The sequence below is a fragment of the Vicugna pacos genome, chromosome 30, assembly GCF_048564905.1.
Source record: "Vicugna pacos chromosome 30, VicPac4, whole genome shotgun sequence".
NCBI classification, from domain to species: domain Eukaryota; kingdom Metazoa; phylum Chordata; class Mammalia; order Artiodactyla; family Camelidae; genus Vicugna; species Vicugna pacos.
In genome coordinates this window covers 15,090,534-15,109,078 of record NC_133016.1, presented here as the reverse complement: position 1 = coordinate 15,109,078, position 18,545 = coordinate 15,090,534, and the positions used below count along the sequence as shown (strand labels likewise).

Here is an 18,545-nt window from a genome sequence, read left to right as displayed (position 1 = left end):
TCTCAGAGAGGGAGGAAGATGATCATAAAAATCCACCCTTTCTGTCCCCTAAACACTCTTCTTTCTTTGCTAAATGCACTGCATCTGCCTCTAACCTGGTTTAACCCCTGAGTGTGTCTGCAGTGTTCTCTCTGCAGCATTAACATATCGCTCTTTTTATGATGCCAGTGAGGCAGCATCAGATGAAGGTCTCAATTTCTGGGCGTTTCAGGAATCTGAGAGTAACTGAGGCATCTTTCGTGTTTACAGGTGACTCAATTTTGGTTGTGACCAGAACTGAACATAAAGCTTTTAAAAGCTTCAATGTACACATTTATGCATTCATTACACAGTGTTAAATCTAATTTGTTCTTTTCACCGTCACAGGAAGCACATGTTTAAAGCAATCTGTTTCCTCATGTGAATGCTTTCCTGTCGGTTTAAAAAAAATTGCGACACACTTTACCCTGAGTAACCAAGAGGTGATCATAAATATCCCTAAATAGCATTAAACAGATATGAAAGACATTAACACTTTCAGAATGCCAATGTAGTATTAAAAAAAAAATCTAACAGATGCTCCTAGGTCAAAAAGTGAAATGTGTGTTTCCTGAAAAAACACTCTCATCAGAATCATAAATGAACTGTGGGGAGAGAAGTGAGGTGTTGCTGAACAAACCAGGATCCTTTCGGTGAGGAACCCAGCAATCCTTTGCTAAAGTGCACTTGCCATAAAAAGCCACACTGAAATGGGAGTTTGATGAAAACCAGTATCCTTTGTAATCCACAAGGTGGCAATGACTACAAATGAGGGTCGGCTCGGTGGGGTCTCTCCCGCTTCCCAGAGAAAGGTTCCCTCCCTGTGAACTGAAGCATCAGTCGCTGCTTGGGGACACGAAGTCCAGCCAAAAGGGACCATTCCCGAGGAATCTAACGCGGGGCCTGGCTTTGCTGTGCATTAAAACTGGCTGGGCAGAGAGATGTGCTGTAAAATGTATCGGTCGTGCTCTCTCTCTTCCACCAGCTTTGGCAGATTTTTTTTTAAATGCAAGAAGAGTTCACGAATCAGCCCATATTTAAAAAAAAAATACTTTAGGTTTCCCCATAGTCAACAAGCAAAAACACTTTCCTTTTTCCTAAAGAATTCAGCAATGGCATTGAGGAAAAAACACATTACAAGGCAGCAAAGGCCAGAATCCTCTAATTCTTTGACTTTCCCTGAAAACATCAGTATAAATACTCCTGTTTAATGTTAGAAATGGACCTAAACAGACCTAAACAAATCGAACTCTGTTTTACTTTAGAAGAGAAGCAAACTGCCACACATATCCACCTAGTCAGTGCATCTTCGTCTCGCCAGATGAAGCCAGAACCCCAGGCCTAACCGGCTCTTTTATGGGTACCAGAGCCAGCCCCACAGAGGTAGACCCGAGCATCGCTCGGGAGCCCCGCTTCGGGCCGATTACAGAATGACGCTGATAGAATACGAACTAAGACGCATGTATCTCCTTATCACTTAGAGGCAGGGCTAATTTAGGCATAAACAAATTATTGGCAGAGAGAATCATATTATGAGGACTCTGTCGTCTTGGCCTGACATCCTATTTCGAAAGAAAAAAAAGATGGAGTACTCACTTCCAACACAAACTTTGCAGAGCGATTAAGCTGAATGATTAAAAAGGCTGACTGGGTGTCTTGGGCTGATGGAGACACTATTTGTAAGGACAAAGAGGTACAGAAAGTGCTTGGAATATTTCATAATTTCAGAAAAAGCCAGTGGCCTTCATAAGGTAGAATTTTTTGGAATGCACTTGAGATGCTGGTCTTAGTTTCTGTTCTGCTGTGAACTACTCCAGTAAGCTGACTGTTAAATTTTTCTCCAGTACCAAAAAGAAAAGTGGTTACTTAGTAGCTGATGTTAACTTTGCTAGTGCTGATCATTATTATCATCAGCTGTTATGATTTCTTAGCTCTCTACAATGCATCAGGGCTGTGCTAAGCACATTATATATTTTTTGTAATTTATTTACCACAATATCCTTAGAAGGCATGTCTGTTTTCCCCATTTTTCAGGGAAGTAGTCAAAGATATTACATCATGTACCCAAAGCCACGTAGCTAGTAAGTGGCAGGGCCAACTGAAAACCCAGGTGATCAGATTCCAAGCTCTTAACCACAAGATCATATTGTCTCTGTTACAGAAATGCTATCCTGGAATGCCTTGATTTTCTAAAGGACCTTCCTGGGCAGAAGTTGTACATTATAACCGGTGACTTCAGAGGCACAGAGGGTCATTCCACAGTGAGATGAGTTTTTGGAATATGTAATTTATTCCAGACCATCAGATACTTGCCAAATGAGCAACAACCTGGCTGTAGAGAGCTTCTGGTCTCCAAAGTGTTCTGAATTGCGATGGTCTCACGGTTAAGGACACAGACAGAGACCCTGAAGACAGACTGACAAGGTCACAGTCCCAGCTCTGCCACTAGCTGTGTGACCACTGGCATGCTTCTTCACCTCTCTGTGCCACCATTCCTTTATCCATGAATGGAGAGTAGTACCCATCCCATAAGACTTTAGTAGGAATAAATGATTCAACAGATGCACAGTGCTCCGTGTCTCACGCAGAATAAGCACTGTGTTAAGGGCCTGTTATTAAGTACATCTCCATCAGCTCATTAAGCAAGGCACTATTTCTATCTATTTTGTAGACCATGAAATAGGTCTGTGACCTAACCAAAGCCACTGGGTGTTTAAGGAGAAGATATCAGACATTAAATTAGGAAGATCTCTTTACTTCTAGTGCAGTGTTATTTCCACCCTGTTCTTCCACTTTCATTACTATATTCATTCACTGGAAATATATTTAGAAAAAATACGCATAAGTCAATGGGATGAGCAAAAAAACGGGACAAAAAAGATGTATGGAAACCAAGACCCTGACCCTCTTCAAGGTGGTTACAAGTGAGTAAGGGGATTCAGCATCCCCATAACAAAGGAGAGACAGAACATCCCTGTGTCACACTGCACGGGGTTATAGTTTTTGCATGTACAACTTTCTCAAAGGGCCAGACTTTCTGCTCTTTAAAATGCTGAGGCCATTCCCCAAATCGGGATAGGAGTGATACCAAGAATTTCCCTAAACATGAAGGACCTCAGTTGTGAAGCTTCACAATTTAAATAAAGGATATACTGGAGGGGAGGGTACAGCTCAGCGGTAGAGCGTGGGCTCACAATGCACGAGGTCCTGGGTTCAATCCCCAGAACCTCAATTAAAAAAGAAAGAAAGAAAGAAAGAAACCTAATTAATTACCCCCTCCAAAATAAATAAAAAAATAAATTGTACAAAAATTTTGAAAAAGGGTATATTGAAGAGAAAGAAATGTTACATGACACATGGCATGTATGCTTTTTAGTTCAGTTGAACAATATGCCTTGAATAAGTGTAAATGAAGAAAGAAGAAATGAATGAATTAAAAACATCCCCAAATGCATTTTTCCCCTCCCACCTGGGCGCTCCCAGCTTATTATAGGTTCCACTGAACAGCCAGATTGTTGATGTAATTTATTAAACGGAAAGCAAAATAGCATTGTTTGTAAAATAATCACTTACTGGGGGCTGGATTTTATAATTCCAACTATATCTGCCCATAATAAATACGCCTAATTCTGTTTTCTTTTTCCCAGCACGATCGATTAAGCCACAGATCATGGGTGACAATGTCTTGTATGCATCTAACAATAAAATTCATATAAAGGCACTATGTGAGGAACTCAGAGCTTTTGATAGTGAAATTTCACTCACGAAGCATATGCCTGACTATTAAGCATAATGTAAGCAGCTGAATTTACACCTTTTTATTACATAACAATACTTTCAAATAGTACAACCATTAACAGAAATAGGCTGATTTTCTATGTAGCTTCATGATGGAAAAAACTCAAACTGATTCAACAAGTCTTCGTCATCAGGCCATGAGTATTCTCTTAAAATCTCAGCTTCGGCAGGAATGAGAAATGAGTTCAGGGCTGCTGCATCCTTAGACAAATTTTATTTTTATCTCAACTGCTAACATCTCAAGCTATTAGACTGTCTTATGATAAAGCCCCAATTTTCATACTCCACTTATTATTGAATTATTTTGTACTTCAAGTTCGTGTCGTAATGAGCAAGCCAGAAAATATTATTGTACCCTGGGCTTACACACCTGAGCGCCTGTGAAACAACTGAATTCCCCAAACAGGGTTGCTTGAAAACATTAACGCTAAGAATTAGCCACCTACTTGAAACTGCCTTCTCATAGCATCTAATGATATAATGATATACTGTGCCAATCGGTAGAATGAAAGCCATTACAATATTATTATAAGTATAATCCAGGAGGCATATTTAGAATGATATGGGCTGGGAGGTAGGAGGCTGCTGCAGACAGTGAGGAACTCTGTCTCAGATGATATCAAAATAAGGGTTCCAAAACAGCATTTTTCTAAAATCCCTAGACGGGAAAAGCAAGTGGTGACAGTGACAGTTTTTGTATGTGCACGGAAGGCATGGACCACAAGAGTAATTTTTCTGGGAAAACATAAGTCTTTCTAATCTGAGTCCACATTTCACAAAGAAAATGCTTTTTAATCACCATGGCTGAAAACATGACTGACACAGGGCAACACACCAAAAAGATTTTCTTTAGAGTTGGCTACGTTAGGGGACTCCGCAAAGAAATGTCACTATTCTGCTACTGCACTCAATCCTCAAGACAAATTTAGTGAAACTGAATCTACGCACAGATCCTCCTCTGATTCCTCTAGAAGTAAACGCTTCCGTATCAAGTTTCAACCCTAGCAGGACATTTATGATTAATTCCTCGGATGACAAAATTAGACAAGAGACAACAGTGGGTGTCTCTAAACATTTAAGTCTAATTCTTATCAGCTTCTTTTCAAAACGGAATTTGCAAATTCTCTCGGAGTTCAAATCAATACTTCTCGCTGGAACTTAAAATCATCTTTATTTTCAACCCTGAAATTGGACAAGATGCAGAATCTCCTGCACTACCGTAATTTCTCTGAAGAGGGAGTGTAAGCTCTAGCAAAGCATGAAACTCCTCCAGGAACTCTGCACGCATGAAACAGCTGCAACTAAGAAAAAAAAAAAAGAAAGAAATCGGAAGCATTCACATGCTGCTGTTCTGAGATAAAATAACTGAGTATTTAAAACTACAAATTTTGCACTGAATTTTAGAAAAGCTCTTATTTCTCTTAAAAGGAGCATGTTCCTGTACACACACACACACACACACACACGGACAGTGGATCAAGGCTAAGACTCTCACGCTGTTGCTATGAAATGCAACTTTACGTTCAGTTTAAGAAGTCAGTGCAATTTATTAAAAAATAAAACAACAAAGCAAGTGTCTGTCAACAGCCAGATAGAATTTAACCTGCCGTGAGAAAATACAACTTTGCTATTTTTGAAAACTCTTCATTCCTTTTAGGATTAATGCTAATATTCTGAGAGCATCTTATTTAGTAAGTCCTCCAGGTTCAACCTGACTTTGACTTGTAATTTTCAAACAGAAATTTCAGAATTGCTTGAAACTGGGAAAATGCATCTTGAAAAAGCAGAGTTTTCAGTAATCGGGGAAAAATGAGAAAAGTTCACAATGTTAGAAAATAAAACAAAGGTTTCAACCAATGAAACATTAAAAGTTTAAAAAAATGATATTCGACCAAAACTTAAGCCAAGCATCTCTATCATTCCACAGATACAACATAAATTCACAGTTAAGCCAGATGCTGCAGAACAAGTTTCTGTAATTTCAAAACACACGGAAGCCTGTCGTAACCCTCTCTAGGTGAAGCAGCCTCACAGCAGCTCCTCAGCTTCTTAATAACTAAACCACTCAGATGGAGTCCAAGACTTCACACCAAAACATACTCTGCAGTGAACGTGATAAAATAAGGTTCGAAACAACAGCTCCCTGAAATGTATTTCTCCTTTCTTGACACACGAGTCCAGTTTTACACCAAGTGTTACTGGTCCAGTTGTTGAAATTTCAACAGAAGTCCTGATAAATATTGGCGGGTGAAATACTGAAAACCCGGTTAACAAATGGGGTGGGAGGGGAGCCGTATCACGCCTACCACCTTAGAAGAGGTGCTTAGGAGGATAATCAGATCAAGCTGGCTGGGACGGAGTCTCTCTGGTGGAGAGAGCTAGGTGGTTGCTTCCGTCTTGAGTGTTTTGGGTGAATATCCTTTCATTTGTAAAGATAACCTCAGCAGAGCTCAGAAATACACAAACCTTTCCACCATAGTTAACTCAAGTGTTTCGCTTTCTCCCTCACATTTCTTCTCATATTTAAAAATATGCACACACCAGTAGATACCCTTTTAAGGGGAGCAGGACTCAAGGCAGAGAGGATGGTAGAAGAGGACCCTCATTATACTGAAATTCCAAACAAAAATATAGAAATTGTTTTAGCAAACTCCTGAGAGGTTGGAACGTCTAATGGTGTAAGGTGGTGTGTAACTGAGTGAATCTTCTATGCTCTTTGAGATATTTTTAATGGAATAAGAACTCCCAATGAAACTTAAATACAGAGATTCTCCTATACTTGTTTCACAACCAGTAATTAAAAAAAAAAAAAACCAAAAAACAAAAAACAGCCTAACTTCCACATAGCCTATAACTGCCATGGAGAGGGTAAGATTGGTTTTCAAGGAAACCATGTACATGCTAACTTTCGAAGCCTTTGATTTAGGGACTTCAGTATTAACTGAAAAACAACAAAAAAAATACTATCTTGGTAATGAATATTTTCTCAACTTTCAAGCTGTTCCCCAATGTCATGTTACATATTCTGTGTAAATTCTGTGAATGTTACTTTTGTCCTATTTGGGGTGATTTAATTGCATTATCCTTCACCTTCTCTCTGCCTAGACAGATTCATAACGAAAAAGCATAATTTTAACATCCACACTTCATATTTCAATATCATTCATTGGAAAACGGGGCACACTAAGTTCAAAGTTTTCTATTGTGAGCGATCCTAGTATTTTAATGTAAACACCTACAGTTAAACTTTTTCACAAAGTATCTACTTCCCTAGGAATGAACTTTGAAGAGGCCCCTCCTTTTATATCTTAACACACAACTGGCTTATTCCAGACTCTTCTACACAGGATGGAGCCCAGGTGGCTGATGCTTTGTTCATTTTAGAATCAATATAAATTTTATTTTAGCGAAAGTTGTATTATCACCTAAGTTAACATTTAATTCACATGAAAAAGCATCACTATGATTTTTCCTTAAGATCAATTTCAGAAGTGATGGGGAGAAATTAAGTATTTTAGGTATTGAGTTTTTCAATCATATATAATTTCTGGGCTTCTACCAAGAAAAAAAAATGACCAACTTCTTTTTTAAATTGTTTGTGATTTTCCCAGGCATTTGAGAAAAAAACGTTTTTTTCCCCCTAAAAATAGCAGGTTATAAACTCAACATCATATTTGCAACCTTCAAATATGAAGATTTTTATATAATGGAAAACACAGAATGATTAATGCTGTCAGCCATATCCAACTTTTCCTGCTATTCCTAAGAGTCTCTTCTGTAAAAGAACATCTCATTCAGAATTTAGATTTTATTATATTTAAGAGTTCTTTCCTTATGAAAATTGGTAAACCTGCTACCTCATACACACTGAGTTTTAATTCTTCAAATCTCCCTAATGATTAACTCATACCTCAGATTTTCTTAGAGGGTCCAAGATTATTTTAGAATCTTTATGGTAGTTGATAGTTTAGATTGTTGTCCTTAAATTAAAATTCATGTGTTCAAAATTATCTCTGACCACTTACTGCAAAGCTTGTTAGAGTCTCCTGAATTTAAATACAAAAACCAAACAAAAAAAAAACTGCAACTGAACATGGAAAAATAGATTTTTCTTGAAAAATGAGGTTTGAAAAAAAAAGATAACTTGTACTAAAAGAGGTCATAGACTATTTCTAAGGATAAAACTTCATAATTCCAGAGAATTTTGAAGTTTCAGGAATTTCAACTGGGCATGACAGTAAGATTGTCACTGAAGTTTCAAAATTGGATTAGAAGCAGAGACAAATTCCATCAATGTTTGAAGTAGAATGACTGCAGTTGCTAACAGTCTCTAGTTAAATGTGTATCATTTTGAAACATTCCAAATTATAAAATGATGAAGGCTTTATGTGTTTACATATTGGGAGGTACAATAAAGTTTCTGAAAGACAATGTCTTTGTGTCTGTGGTTTTTCCGTGTGCTTGGAAAAAGTATTTTTAAACAGCCCAGTCTAAAAATTATTTTGCTCTCTAGATTTTAATGCTTCCATGTTAATTTTTAAGCATCGTGGGTCATTTTCCCCAAAAATATGCTTTAATGTGGTATATGTTTCTCTGCAAGAATTCATGATTTAATGAAGATTATGCTGTACAAAGATATGGAATTTGCTGCACGGAGCATTAAAGTTGAATGATATAAGATGCTATACGGTTTCAAAAAGAAAAACCGAGATATAGCAATTGAACCAACAGCACGTTCACGTGCGGATGCAAGAAATTGGGCAAAATTAATTCCGGCATCCACAAAGGATGAAGCTATGCTGTTGAAGACTCATCAGAAGGTGAGAGCCATAAGAAATTGAGATGTTACTGAAAATCGGAGCAACATGCTAAAATGGGAAGAGAGAACCTGAAAGTATTCTGCATTCCTATGCGGGGCTCCTGTGGGCAATTAGATAGTTGTCATTTCGCACAGCCTCTCCTTTAAGAAGTTATCACCCCAGCCCTACCTACAGGCCTCTGCTCTCCAGAGGGTCAGACCTCCTTCCCTCCACTGCGCCTGTGCACTGCGGCCCTGCGGGCTGGCTCTCCCACCCACCTATCACTGTCGTGTTCTGCAGTGACTCAGGGTCTCTAATGCAGTGCGCAGCGCAGACACAAGGATCCTGCCAGAGCCATGGCATGATGCTGGGCCAGGCTTATGTTTTCTCTCTCCCACAGATGCTGCAGTTATTTTCAAAAACAGGGTCGGGCAAGCCCCTCACTCTCCTGATCTCCCGTGAACATCCAGCCCAGTGGCAGCAAGAGGCATTCAGCCTCTGCACCCTGCATGTGCCATAAATAATATCTGATCAGAGACGTGACAGTTGAAATGGTCTTCGTTTATGTTAAGGAAGAGAAAGGGCCCACTTTGAAAAGAAGGGGGGGGTGACTTGACAGGACAGATTGTGACAGATTTATTACTATTTATCACGGTAAATATGTATTGAAGAAAACATGTAAATGTCTTTATCTAGTCATAATCCCGCCAAAAGAAACCTTTTCTCATCCCCAATTTTTTGTTACAAAAATATTCATGCATATTGAAGTAAGCGTTACAAGTATCTCCTATTGGATAAAAATTCCTAATTTTATTGGAGCTTGAGAGGAGACTAAGCATGGCCGAGGTCTAAAAATGTGAAAATATAGATCTACTGGGGCAAAAGTGTTCCAGCATCTAATGCAGAACATCTCTTTAGCTCAAATTGAAATCTATATTTTGTGCAGTGGTAAGGCATGTGGATTTTGTTATCAGTAATAAGCAACTCAATACATACAACAAAGCTAATATAAACTAAGTTAAATTGCTATTAAAACAGAGCTGAGATTTCTTACATAAGTAATGACAATAAATAGATGATTGGATTCTAAAATCAACCAAACTTACTTTTCTTGTTAAAACAAACAAAATTTTTTAAAGAGGATCTTTTGATTTCAACTGAATTTTCCTCCTTGTCTTTCAACAAAGAGGCTCTATTTACCAACGTGTTTCTTAAGGACCACTAAAACATTTAGCCAACATAAATTCTCTAAGAAGAGGAAATCCTAAACTGACCACCAAAAAACAAAAATTAAATCATACAAACTAAATTTCCAGTTCTAGATTTACTCAGAGAGAAAGGAAAGATACTTTCTTATTTCTGAACATAAGACATCAAATCAGCAGCACATGATTGTCTTAACAGCGAAGAAAAAAAACTACACCAGTGAAATTCTCTATAGTGGCCAGTGAGCTCTCTAGAAATGCTTAAAATTTTACAGTGAATTATGAGAAATTGTTGTTGACAATGATTATGTGGGTAGATAATATCTGATGTCACACCAAAGCACTCCTAAGAAATTGTGAAAATTTCTCCATAATTTTAGCATTGGAAAAAAATCAACGAAGTTTATTTGAATATGAGACATAAACAGGCTCCTATAGCTTTAAGTTTTCCATGGCTTTTATAGCAAAGAGTTACTCCATCATTTCAGAGCATTCAAAGGTCCCCTTATTGTATTTAATACTGTCCGTATTAGGTTCAGGCATGTTTAAAATGTAAACAGCTGTGAGGACTATATCATTTGAAGTTGTCATAAAGGCTATTAAAAGCTAAAGTTTCATCTACATTAAATCCACCACAAACTTCGAGCTTAAAATATGCTTATAAAAAAAAAACCTGAAGGGTTATTAGTCAATTTCAAGACAACAGAGAAATTCAAAGCATAAACCACCCAGTAAGTTTTTAAGTGACTTACTGGTAGTCCAAAGTGACTATTTCATACACCATTGGCAGTTTTATTTACACAATATTTTTCTATATTTATGGATAATTTTGTGATGCTTCCTCAACATTACCAAGTCTATGATAATCAGCATAAAAATTTGTTTTTTTTTCCCTGATAAGGCTTATCCTGATATATTCACTTAATAACTTTTTGGATGAGCTGAAAGGAAATCAAGGCAAATACACAGGTGCTTGGGGTAATCTAATCTTAGCACATTTGCAAAACCTATTATTCTTCTAATTTATTAAAAATGAAATAAAACTAATATGCCAGTGCTGATTGGTATTATTATTTTCAGAAATCTAAGTATAATTTTATTTTAGAGTACGAGAACTTATGATAAAGCTCATTAGCATTCTTTTCAAAGAATACGAGTTCCCTACAGAACACAGGATTAAATCAAATTAAAACTATATATAAATATAATCATGGGGGGAAGGAAGAACCTCCCCCCCGAAAAAGATAAAAGAGGGAAGAAACGAGAAGAGAGAAACTTATATTTTTATTCTACATAAGAGGGAGATTATGAGAAAACAGACTAGTTCTAAACAAAATTAAATAAAATTATCTAGAAACTTGAATTTGAAAATATATATAAGAACTAAGAATAAGATATCATGTATTTAGCCGTGATCACAACCAACTTTTGCTATGTTGGCAACTGGAGAGACAGCAGCCACCCCTGCTTAGAGCTGCAGGTATCACAAAGACCCAGAATGCTTCTGGTTACAGCTGGCTTCCAGTTGTCACCTGATATTCCAGACACAAATGGCTGCTGATGCAGCTACCTTTGCAGCCTTTCTCCAGTAACCTCTCTAGAAAATAGAGACATTCTCCCTGCACTCTGGGCTGAAACCCATGTAAATTTTTCCTAAATCCTCTCCGCAAATCTCCTTTCGCATGCAAATCCATAAATCATCATAATACCAACAAAGAATTTAACCAGCACATGAAACTAATACTCAATTCTCCTGAAAGCTCTGTACAGGTAAAACTCCTCCAACTTCAGGCACCTTTTCACGGCTCTCTTCAGAGCTTAACCTGCTGAGTATCAACACAACCACCCCGTCTGCCAGGACGTGCCATTAATCACTCCAACGTGGGTCAGGTGGCTGCACGCGCAGGTCAGTCCCACCTCGTCCGCCATCCAGATAAACGTGCTGCTCTCGCGCGGGAACCTCATTTACTCCTATCTCGTCCGCATCAGTACAAAGCAGAACGAAATAAACAATAAGACAGAGCGGAAACAAGCAGTACTTACTGAAGATGGCAAACCTGGAGGAACTTTCCGAACTTTCTTTGTCTGTACCTCTGGAAAAAAAAAAAAAAAATGAGGAGGCAGTAAGGTCCCCTGCAGGCCCATGCTCCAAACGAAAACAGATTACATCGCGAAGCCATTTAGACTCCACCAGATTTTCTTACATCGTTCCTTTAGCAAAATGTCGGCACTGCTATCATCTTTTCACCCTGGCAGAAATTAAATTCTGCCTTTTTCATAAAAATGAAGAGATTTAACTTTCTGATTTTTTAAAAGCGGCTCCTTATATGGGCAGCCAAGAGAAAACAAGAAATAGGCATACACCAAAATAGTTCCCCTGCTATAAGTTGTTAACATATCCACCCAATGTATTACTGGGGGGGGGGGGGAGGCCGGGATCATGAGTGTGACAACTGAGCAAAATGTTATGTCTTTTTGCAGGGTAGGGGGGTGAGGAGAGGTTGAGAGGGTGCTATAAAGAAAGAAAGAAAGAAAGAAAGAAAGAAAGAAAGAAAGAAAGAAAGAAAGAAAGAAAGAAAGAAAGAAAGAAAGAAAGAAAAAGAAAGAAAGACAGACAGACTAATAATCAGGCATTTAAACAGAGGAAGACCTTACCCATGGCACTACTGTGAAGAGGCCTCCTTCGGGGGTTATTGCTAGAGTACTGATAATACTGAGAACCAGGTTTGGTGGGCGAAAGGGTTCCTGGGTTGCCCATATCCATGTCACCTCCAAGGAGACTCTGCTAAAAGATTAAAAAGGAAAAACAAACAAATAAGGTTAATTTTGCACATCCACCCCCCCCCCCAAACTGATTGTTAGCACTTAAACCAACGCAGTAAAGGCATCGGCATCTGCTAAGCTGAAACAATGAAAACACAACACGACAAAAAGAACACGAAGAGCCGTCGAAGGAGCTATCCCAAAGTTTGTGAATTTTCAGTTCTTTACTTTGGAGAGGAAAAGGAGACGGTGGTGATTCTCTTGTTAAACAACAGTTGCATCTTTTAAGATGACTAAACGTTTCTATTTGATAAGAAAAGGGCATTTATGGAAGACTAACATTTTCTTTATCTAGAGTTAGGCTCCTGTCTGGGGGCCATTCATGCCTTTCCCCTTAACCAGAACCAAGAAGGACCTGATTTTTCGGATGCACACAACATGCCCCCCCCTCCGCCGCGGCTCACACTGGTTGGGGGTTGGGGGAGCTGTAGATGCTCGTTTCTGCCGAAAACCCTGCGTCTCTGCATCGGCACAGCGTGACCTTCCATGAATCCACACAGCACCCCCAGAAGAGAAAAATGCCAACTGAACCAGGAGGAAATTAAATCCTCACATTACCTTCCAAAATTATAGAACTAGTAGGTATTCTAAGCTAACGGGAACACATTAGAAGACTTCAGAATGCCCTCTTGAGGACTATCCGAAGCTAAAAACACATCCCCACAGATTAAACATTCACCTGAGCACTAGAAAACTTCCACAAATATCATTAACTTATCCTGGCGTGACAAATTACTCAACTTTCGAAAATGACGCCATACGCAAGATGATCTAACAGTACTACATTTTCTAAAAACTACATAGAAACTTACCCATGATCTATAAACCGCCTGATTATACTCTGCCTTGAGCACATTGTTCTTTTAATTATTCTGATATGCAAGAAAACAAGTGGAGATACTACCGTTTATATTAAGTACAAATTTACCATTTAATAAAAGAAATTTTAAAATTAAGTACTAAAAAATCTAACTTTATCGTTACTTGTAATCAACTTTTACTGACTGAACTAATTAGTGTCCTTGATAAAGTACAGAATGTGTTTTCCCTAATCTAAATTCTAATCACCATGTCACTCACAACAGACTTAGGGATGCTTCACTAACACACTATTCACATGCAAAATACTCTAAATAGGCCAATTATGACTCTGCCCCTGTTCCCTGGTTAACCCGCTGAGAACTGAAAAATTTCACAAGGCAGTCACCAACTAAAACAAAGGGTCCTTGTTTTAAATTAAGACAGTCTTTTTGATTCCTTAAATAGCTCAACAAAGTGGCGTGTCTTCTAGTGAAAGCAGTTGGTCAAATATGACCCATAAGATGGAAAATCAAAAATTCAAACCTCTCCTTTGCACAGCCATATAGCTAAATCTCATAAAGCGAACCTCTCTATGCCGAGGGATTTTTGTGAGTGCTGGATGAGCCATCTATAAAGGGCTAACCGGCTACTGACAAGCTTGTGTTCACTCCTTCCAGTTTAAGACCTTTTCAAGGGACACATAATAAACATGACTTGAAAATAAAACTTCCAGGATGAGATTTCAGGATGGAAGGCTATCATTGAGCATGAACTCACTTTGAATATCTTAATATTTACCACACAAATACCTGATACAACCGGATCATTTACCAGGTAAAAATCTGACATCCGCATGTTCAATTACTGCCTCTTTGGAATTTAGAAAAGATTCAAAATGCAAGGCAGTGACAAACCAAAATACAGAGCCCTTTGCAATAGTTTCCTGTAAATCAGGACTCCAACAGTATGACCTCAAATGATTTCTTTAATCATTTTGGGAGTGGCATTTAAAAATTTTAGAATCTCACCCTGAAATCTCACTCTTGCTAAATCTTATTAATGAAAGTCTTTATTTACTGAAGTCCACGGTGGTTTTTTTTGTTTTGCAATTTCTATCCATAAAGTTGTGAATGACTGAAATCACAACCTTCTTTACAGTTTGATAAATCCACAAATGAGCCTCCATTTCAATGGAAAGAGAAGTCTGGAAATGATATTATTGATAACTTTCTATTTTAGACATTACCTCTAATTCTGCATTTTTCTTTTTCTAAAATAATATAAAATATTCCAAAAAGGGCTCAGCAGATAGGGTTGAAATGCTTTCTTGTCTTTTTAATGAGCTTAACCAGTGCTGAATTCTTGTTGGTCCTGGTGGCAAAGGTTTTCACTCCAAGGAAAGTAGATGCATTCAATAGGTCAACCTAACAACAAACAGGCTTGCTATACTGTGTTTAAGCAGCATTCACAACAGAGCTGTGAAAAAATATAAAATGATAACTAGATAGCTAACTAACTGGCTGTGGGTGACCTGATTGTTGTTAATTTTAAAGAAAGTCAGTTCATGGGCCAGTTGTAAATAAATCACACACCCAAGTCTCATGCCACCGCAGGAACCATGTATAGTGACATGGGACTCAGAGCGGACAGCATTTGCTAACATTTAATGGCTCGTGCTAATTTTTTTTTTTCCTTTTTGGACAAAGCCCATTCCTGTTTCTTTCTTTCTAGATCTGTTTGTTCCTTTTTCTTTTTCACTCGGATAATAGAATCATTCTTCTAAAGCATACAAAAATAAGCATTTCCTCACACTTAAAGGAGGCCCTAATCACTCCCCCTAGGGAAAATTAAGATAAAAATATATGGGTTCTTATTGTGGAGTATGCTTGTAAAATGAACAATGACCATTTACTATTGTTTGGCCTTTACGTCACACACTTAACTCTCTTTAGCATTGAGAAAGATAAACAAATTCTTCCACTGGCTGAAAACCCTGAGTTTATGAATTTTAAAAAGTTAACGGTGTTCAACTTAATAGGGTAAGTTAAATATTGCACAAAATGGATAAGGCATTCATTTATATATGAATGCACCTACATGTGCATATACATATATGTGCATATATATATACATATACATACATATCTGAAGATAAATTTATACTTAATACAAGTTAAGTTTGGAAGCTAAGGTCTCCTTTCAAAATGGGCAGATTCATCTTCGCCTTAAATAGGATTATGAAGATTTCAGGTTTTGTACGTTGTGCAACCTCATGCTTTGCGGTTACACTGGGTCCTAGTAGCGAGCGGCCCTCGTCTGCCAGGAAACACAAGAAGCAAGATGTGGCATCTCGCAGAGCTAACCTGTAAATCTTAACGCCAGGCTTTAGCATTTTGTTTAACTGTCTGCAGAGTGACGCGTCAATCTCTTCCCCTTATTCACTCCTTATTTTCTTCCAAAGACCAACAATTTTAAGACTTAAAATACCCTAACCAAAGAATAAAATCTATTGACTTTGTCAGCTAGATTTAAACATTTGGGGTCCCCCCCCCCAATCAATTCCTCAGCAAAGAGCCAGTCCCAACATAGCCGCTCCAATGCCAAATGCAACACTCTGTAAGGGGCCCTTTCAGTAAAACGTTTTGTTTCACACCAGATCTGGGGCTTAGGATATCTTTTGAACACATTCTCAACCCTGCTCCCCACTGCTTTTGTGGGGAGCTTTTTAACATCCTTGATCAACCATCGAACTTTGCTTATGCAACCAAGAAAGCAAACCATGAATTAAACTTGAGTAACAGAAAAGCAGCTTATATCTCAAATTAGATTTATCACTGAATGGTAATCAAAAATAGAACGAACTGCTTCCAGCTTACATGATCAACTTTTTTCTTGTTAAACTAAAATCATCTTGCTCTGAACTATCATTTCACTTCAGTCAGCACTTTAAATGTAACGGGTGGGTGGGACATTTCTGAAAACGAAGATTGTATTTACCCTTAATTATAGATATGAGTGAGATCAGGGTATGATGAATGCTGCTTTTTGCCTTATAATTAATTCATCTAATAGGTGAATGACCTTGAATTTCAGAGTTAAGAGTGGGGGGAAAAAAAGGAAGTAGAAGGGAAAAAAGTCTCTGGGGAAAATCAAATGTGCCCCTGGTTTCTTAGGGCTTTCTCTGATTTTGCGTCACTCCCATTACGTTGTGATCCGATATCAGACACAACATCTTGGGGGGGATGTTGCAGAACAGAGAAAAGCAGTCTCAGATGAAACCAGATTAAGCTCCTTTTCTGAACTATTGCCAAATGCTTGTGAGTCTAATTCATGTTTGGGTATTCTAGCATTCACACAGCTGCAATTCCATTCTTTCATCACAAACCTAAGTGATGTATAGTGGCTTTGTATGGTGAACTGACTCTTTATTGCCAGGAATTTCAGAAGGCTTTACGTTAATATGGAAATAAAATTCCGAAACCACTCCAAAACTTATATATGTATAGGTATCTAATAGACTGCAGCGTCAAGTGCGAAATACACACTGAGAAAAATTATAAATTAGATTTGTTAAAGACACATAAAAAAATCACAACTGAGGTCATTTCTACATAGTTAATTCTTCACGGAATCGGGTTTTCAAAGACACTGCTGAATAAGATTCTTAACAGCCATGGGGAAGTTTTTGCAAATCCCTGTCGAATAGCTGCTGCTGAATTTGCCATTCTGACCACAGAAGGGCCATTGCTGACTTACTACAGTAGCAGGAGGGGGTGATAATTTTGCTGCTGTTGGCACTTACTCTGCAACTCAGAATATATCTCGCACCAAAGGGCAATGAAGAACACAATATTTCCACCTGTCCACTTTTGAACTTCAAAGCTCAAAACTGAAGGTCAGTCTATGGACAGTCTTTATTCCTGATACCTAAAGGTCCAGGGATGCACTTTACAGTTTATACTGATTTCGGTCCTATGCTTGGTTTCAACAAAAGAGGGCTCGGGAAACTTAGAAAGATAAGATGGCAAGGCTAACTTTCATAATCAGGGACCGAACAGATTGCTATTGTACTGCAGAGAAATGCAAATTATTGAAATCATCCTTTAGCAAAGACTTTCTTTTAAGGACTTTTGTCAGTGTTTTCCATTTCTACTTTAAAAGTATAATGCACATCTTAACAAGGCAGAAGTTGAATCCAAATCGTTTTGAGGAAAGATGGAAGGCTTTGAGGCTGGACAGACAGGTCCAACCAGCTCAGAGGCATGCACGCAATGTGACTGGCAGTTAGTTATGCAGCTGCTCTAAGGCACACTTTCCTCCTCTGTAAGAAGGGAATAATAAAAGCCACACTGCAGGGTTACCAGGAGCAGATGAAACAACATACATACAACGTCCAGCAGAGCTGGAGTCCAGCACCTAGTCACTCTCCTTCCTCCAATTCATGGTCCCACAGTACGATCCACTGACTGTTATTTAAAAGTCTCCCCAAAAGTTGTGAATGACTGCCAGTTAGATGCCCTACACCACCTTCAGATGAAAAGTGTATACCGAGATAGTAATTTTGAAAAGGCCCTATTAGAAAACTTAAAAAGAGTTAAATATGGCAGTCTAGATGAACAGTGATGATAGCCTTATGGCCTAGGGCTATGCTGGCAACAAAAAATGGCTAGTTTCCCCCCATATTTAATAAAAAACTGGCCAACCATCAATCTCGATAATTTCTGCTTAAGTGGCCATTTCCCTGGAACTGCCACAAGGATGACGTCACTGGCTCATTTCATTTTGCTATTGCAAGTGTGAGCAAACTGCTACCATTAATTTAACTATATGAGAAATCCAGACTAGTCACAGTTAACCCACTAGGTGTGCAAAACTAAGAAATGCATTATATTTGACAGAATCTGATCAATCATGTGATGTTAAATAAGTTCAAATTCTTACTACTACATTAGCCACTGAAAAATGACATCAAACTTGGTTCAGTTTTGTTTTTGGTATTTACGGTATTTATCAAGTACTATTTTTTTTTAAATGCTTCCCCCATTACATCACACACAAAAAAACAAATGAATGCACTTCATAGTTCCGGTTGGAAATTTGC

The 18,545-nt window shown here is 38.2% G+C and overlaps 1 protein-coding gene across 35 annotated transcripts in view; it reads right to left on the bottom strand.

The window, feature by feature from the left end:
• The window catches only part of TCF4 (transcription factor 4), a 344,530-nt gene that overhangs the window by 113,158 nt on the left and 212,827 nt on the right, over positions 1-18,545 (bottom strand). For 25 of the 35 annotated variants that reach the window (XM_015240529.3, XM_015240534.3, XM_031692421.2 and 22 more), the window contains 2 exons: positions 12,476-12,605; positions 11,864-11,913 (listed from right to left, as the gene is read on the bottom strand). In XM_015240529.3, the coding sequence (XP_015096015.1) occupies positions 11,864-11,913; positions 12,476-12,605 (180 nt within the window). The remainder of the gene's footprint in view (positions 1-11,863; positions 11,914-12,475; positions 12,606-18,545) is intronic. The other 10 variants (XM_031692423.2, XM_031692426.2, XM_031692414.2 and 7 more) reach the window with 1 other exon arrangement.